The sequence below is a fragment of the Oncorhynchus clarkii genome, chromosome 7, assembly GCF_045791955.1.
Source record: "Oncorhynchus clarkii lewisi isolate Uvic-CL-2024 chromosome 7, UVic_Ocla_1.0, whole genome shotgun sequence".
Lineage (NCBI taxonomy): Eukaryota > Metazoa > Chordata > Actinopteri > Salmoniformes > Salmonidae > Oncorhynchus > Oncorhynchus clarkii.
Genome location: NC_092153.1, coordinates 74,985,505 through 74,991,504, shown reverse-complemented (window position 1 = coordinate 74,991,504; position 6,000 = coordinate 74,985,505). Strand labels below are relative to the sequence as shown.

Here is a 6,000-nt window from a genome sequence, read left to right as displayed (position 1 = left end):
TTTAGAATCAGTGGCTATATGATATATAGTGTATTTAGAATCAGTGGCTATATGATATATACAGTATGAAGAATCAGTGGCTATATGATATATACAGTGTCAAGAATCAGTGGCTGTATAAAACATGTAAATGATAAAACAAAACCAGCTGCAAATATCAGAGTGGGCTTTTAATACAGAATTGCAATGGTATCTCTGCCTGAAATGGCTTATTTTCATCATATCTAGTTCTATTCAGTTCAGTGCAAGAGTCTTCAACTCAATGTCCACTGAGAAAGAGAGAAAGAGCACTCTCTGGGCCCTCCAGGAGCGAGCTACAATAGAAGTCAAGCTCGCAGGCATTTAGTCCAGTCTAGAGGTATCAAGGGAGGGTTGTCATGTCAGAGCTACATCCCAAATGACACCCTATTCCTTGTATAGCGCACTACTTTTGACCAGTGCATCTGTCTAGGAAATAAGGTGCTATTTGGGACTCAGCCCATGTTGCCGGCTTGGGGCCGTATCGATCCGATGCCGGGAGACACCGGGGCAAAGGGAGACTCTCCGTTCGTCACTCGTTATGTACACTGTTGCCAAGACAATTGTGAGTGATCCCGGGCAGACAAACGGCTTGTTGAGGCCTGGCCAGAAGCCTGACCTTGTCTTTTAATCAGCCCTGTTCCGACTGTCACCAGGGAGAGGGAGAGGGAGAGGGAGAGGGAGAGGGAGAGGGAGAGGGAGAGAGAGGGAGGGAGGGAGAGAGAGAGAGAGAGAGATTCTGTCTTAGTAAGACAAAAATAAGTTTCCAGGACCACAAATTCCGTCTAGACACCGTTGCCCTAGAGCAAACAAAAAACTATACATACCTCGGCCTAAACATCAGTGCCACAGGTAACTTCCACAAAGCTTTGAACGAGCTGAGAGACAAGGCAAGAAGGGCATTCTATGCCATAAAAAGGAACATAAAATTAGACATACCAATTAGGATCTGGCTAAACATACTTGAATCCGTTATAGAACCCATTGCTCTTTATGGTTGTGAGGTCTGTGGCTCGCTCACCAACCAGCAATTCACAAAATGGGATAAACACTAAATTGAGACTCCTCATGCAGAATTCTGCAAAAACATATTGTGTACAACGTAAAACACCAAATAATGCATGCAGAGCAGAATTAGGCCGATACCTGCTAATGATCCAAATCTACAAAAGATCAAACAAAGAAAAAAACATGCGTTTTCAAATTTTTTTTTGTTCCATCATCTTTGAAATGCAAGCGAAAGGCCATTATATTGCTTAGGAGTCTAGGCACAATTTTGAGTCTAGAGTCTAGGCGCATTACTGTTCAAAATGTTGTATCAAGTCTGCCCAAATGTGCCAAATTGGTCAACTGATTAATTTTCAAATACAAAACTATAGGGAACATGATAATAAAAAATGTAAGTTTAAACACTCCCAGGAATGTCATAAATGATAGATAACTAGCTTCCCTACAGAAAAGACACTAACCTTTACACAAATTTAGATTGGGGGGGGGAGAGACACAACAAGGATTCAAACTGTAGAACCCAGTTCCTACATCTGAATATAAAAGTTGATTTTATCAAATAAAACAATACTACGTTTTATCTCTGGGGCCCTCAGGATGACAAATCAGAGCAAGATTACTGAATGTAAGTACATTATTTACCTTCAGAGGTGAATGTATTAAACCAGTTGCCGTGATACTTTTTTTGTTGTTGTACACTCTCCTCAAACAGTAGCATTGTATTTCTTCACTGTAGTAGCTACTGTAAATTGGACAGTGCCATTAGAATTTAAGCTTTCTGACCATATAAGGCATGTCCATGTCCTGGAAAATGTTCTGGTTACTTACAACGTCATGCTAGTCGGGGGGGACACCGATCCTGTAGAGGTTCAATTCTACAACCACCTAAAAGGAAGCGATTCCCAAAAATTCCTTAACAAAGTCATCACCTACAGAGAGGCGAACCTGAAGAAGAGTCCCCTAAGGAAAGCTTTGACTATGTACAGACTGAGTGAGCATAGCCTTGCTATTGACAAAGGCCGCTGTAGGCCGACCTGGCTCTCAAGAGAAGACATGCTATGTGCGCACTGCCCACAAAATGAGGTGGAAACTGAGCTGCACTTCCTAACCTCCTGCCAAATGTATGACCATATTAGAAACACACATTTCCCTCATTACACAGATGCACAAAGAATTTGAAAACAAACCCATTTTTTTGATAAACTCCCATATCTGTTGGGTGAAATACCACAGTATGCCATCACAGCAACAAGATTTGTTGCCACAAGAAAAGGGAAAGCAGTGAAGAACAAACACCATTATAAATACAACTGATATTTATGTTTATTTATTTTCACTTTTGTACTTCAACTATTTGCACATAATATGACATTTGTAATGTCTTTATTCTTTTGGAAATGTTGTGTGTGTAATGTTTACTGTTTATTTCACTTTTGTTTATTATCTAGTTCACTTTCACTATGTTGCACATACCAATAAAGCCCTTAAATTGAAATTGAGAGTACTAACTGGGAGAGAGAGCGATGCTCTCAGCTAACTAGGGTCTGGTGGATGAGCATGGGAACAGTGGACAAGCAGAAGAGTAGACCCCATTCCTTTATGACTCCTCAGAGCGATGGAAGTGAAACCACTACTGCAGGCAGTGTAGTGGAGATTACTGTGCCTGATTAGCCATAGATACAGTGGGGGAAAAAAGTATTTAGTCAGCCACCAATTGTGCAAGTTCTCCCACTTAAAAAGCTGAGAGAGGCCCGTAATTTTCATCATATGTACACTTCAACTATGACAGACAAAATTAGAAAAAAAATCCTGAAAATCACATTGTAGAGCAATTATTAGGCAATGGAAGACATACAAGACCACTGATAAACTCCCTCGATCTGGGGCTCCACGCAAGATCTCACCCCGTGGGGTCAAAATGATCACAAGAACGGTGAGCAAAAACCCCAGAACCACACGGGGGGACCTAGTGAATGACCTGCAGAGAGCTGGGACCAAAGTAACAAAGCCTACCATCAGTAACACACTACGCCGCCAGGGACTCAAATCCTGCAGTGCCAGACGTGTCCCCCTGCTTAAGCCAGTCAGTACATGGCCAGGCCTGTCTGAAGTTTGCTAGAGAGAATTTGGATGATCCAGAAGAAGATTGGGAGAATGTCATATGATCAGATGAAATCAAAATATAACTTTTTGGTAAAAACTCAACTCGTCGTGTTTGGAGGACAAAGAATGCTGAGTTGCATCCAAAGAACACCATACCTACTGTGAAGCATGGGGGTGGAAACATCATGCTTTGGGGCTGTTTTTCTGCAAAGGGACCAGGACGACTGATCCGTGTAAAGGAAAGAATGAATGGGGCCATGTATCGTGAGATTTTGAGTGAAAACCTCCTTCCATCAGCAAGGGCATTGAAGATGAAATGTGGCTGGGTCTTTCAGCATGACTATGATCACAAACACACCACCCGAGCAACGAATGAGTGGCTTCGTGAGAAGTATTTCAAGGTCCTGGAGTGGCCTAGCCAGTCTCCAGACCTCAACCCCATAGAAAATCTTTGGAGTTAGTTGAAAGTCCGTGTTGCCCAGCAACAGCCCCAAAACATCACTGCTCTAGAGGAGATCTGCATGGAGGAATGGGCCAAAATACCAGCAACAGTGTGTGAAAACCTTGTGAAGACTTACAGAAAACGTTTGACCTCTGTCATTGCCAACAAAGGGTATATAACAAAGTATTGAGATAAACTTTTGTTATTGACCAAATACTTATTTTCCACCATAATTTGCAAATAAATTCATTAAAAATCCTACAATGTGATTTTCTGGCTTTTTTTCTCATTTTTTTCTGTCATAGTTGAAGTGTACCTATGATGGAAATTACAGGCCTCTCTCATCTTTTTAAGTGGGAAAACTTGCACAATTGGTGGCTGACTAAATACTTTTTTGCCCCACTGTATGGTACTGACATTACAGTGAGCTGCTGATCTAGACACTTTCAGACAGTTTGGCGGTGTCGGGTTCTTTTCCCTCCTAGAATCACTGACTCAAATGCTGTTCAATGCAAGGGAGGGGGGGGGGGTATAAAAGGTTGAGGGTAGAGAAGTTGAAGAGAAGTTGAAGCCAAAAAGGAGAGGATTGTGATTTTTAATAATAATAGGTCGGTTCTATATGATGAACTTCTATAGTATGAGAGTGTGCACATCCCTAAAGGCTCCCCCTGTGCGTCCCCCTAAAGGCTCCCCCTGAGTTTAGCTGTCAGACAGAAGGGGTGGGGGAACCTGGTCATGTGGAAACTAGAGGAAGACAGTTTTTCAAATGAGTAGACCTTGACGTTGAACAAATATAGTAGTACAACACAGAGGAAAGCTAAGTTCTCTCTCAGCCCTCTCACTCTCCCTCCTCTCCTCCATTCTCTGTCTCTTATACTCCCTATCTGTCTGTGTGTGTCACTAGACTGAAATATCCCTTACTGAAACACCTCATTAGACTGAAATATCCCTTACTGAAACACCTCATTAGACTGAAATATCCCTTACTGAAACACCTCATTAGACTAAAATATCCCTTACTGATACACCTCATTAGACTGAAATATCCCTTACAGAAACACCTCAGGGAGGCAGGGTAGCCTAGTGGTTAGAGCGTTGGACTAGTAACTGGAAGGTTGCAAGTTCAAACCCCTGAGCTGACAAGGTACAAATCTGTCGTTCTGCCCATGAACAGGCAGTTAACCCACGGTTCCTCATTAGACTGAAATATCCCTTACTGATGATACACCTCAATTGACTGAAATATCCCTTACTGAAACACCTCAATAGACTGAAATATCCCTTACTGATACACCTCAATTGACTGAAATATCCCTTACTGATACACCTCACTTGACTGAAATATCCCCAACTAAAATATCTAATCTCTTTATAAATTAGAACAACAGTGCAGAGTGATGTAATAGATATTTTTTGGCCGGCTCAAAGGATTTAAATTGACAAGGACAAGTGCTTCCCCCTGCTTTGTATGGAAGCGAGGCATTACAATGAAATTCAACAAATCCCCCAGCTCAAACCCAACCTTATGGCAACCCATGTGTTTTACTGCACTGTACTACAATACACACGTTCATGCATTCAGTCCTATTTTCTCATGATTCTCATTGGAACTCATTTTGTTGAGCCCCCTTTCTCAAATCCAGTACTCAGGGTCAACAGCACTACTGGTTATGTTTTCATTCTTCCCCTCTAATCAGAGGCCAATTCTGGCCAATTCAGAGTTGAGATGCAACTCAGCATGTGCAACTCAGACTTAATCCTTATTTTATGTCATTGGGAGACAACGTGAAAATGTAAGTTAAGCGCTATGATCTCAAGTCTGAATACCACCGAATGTGAGTGGAATCTCTGGCCAATCAATGACATGCATAAATGAATTCACTTCCAGCTATGGAACAAAAAACAGCAGTAATCTGGACCTTGGTGCTAGGATTCCACTACCCTGAATGTAGGACATCAGCTTTGTTTACAGTCCACCGTGAGACCTTATCAAATTATAGGAATGTCTGGGCTTGTTCTAGTCAAGGAAGCAGGTGTTCCATCAACAAAAAACAAAATGTTGGACTCACCTGATTTGGGGAGAGAAACTCCTGGTTATTTTCATTCATGTACATGTTGTCACCATCAAACTGGGGGGAGAAACAGAGAAACAACGAGGGGACAAATCAGTCAGCGAATAGAATAAACAGTCAACACATAAAAAAACAGTCAGCACTAGGAATGCACTAGCATTCCGTGAACTTTCAATAAATTCCCAGGTTTTCCCGAAATCCTGGTTAGAGGATTCCCAGAATCAGGAGGGAATAGGCAGGACACCGAGAATCCTCCAACTAGAATTTCTGGGGGAAAAAACTGAATTTATCTAAATTTTGCCATGAAGCCATGAGACAAGCAGGCCACTAGTTGGCACTCTGTGTTTATGAGAATGC

General features: G+C 41.9%; 1 protein-coding gene across 4 annotated transcripts in view; it reads right to left on the bottom strand.

The window, feature by feature from the left end:
* The window catches only part of LOC139413844 (TOX high mobility group box family member 2-like), a 186,172-nt gene that overhangs the window by 97,151 nt on the left and 83,021 nt on the right, over positions 1 to 6,000 (bottom strand). For all 4 annotated transcript variants that reach the window (XM_071161638.1, XM_071161639.1, XM_071161640.1 and 1 more), the window contains one exon: positions 5,641 to 5,700. In XM_071161638.1, coding sequence (XP_071017739.1) covers positions 5,641 to 5,700 — 60 coding nt within the window. The remainder of the gene's footprint in view (positions 1 to 5,640; positions 5,701 to 6,000) is intronic.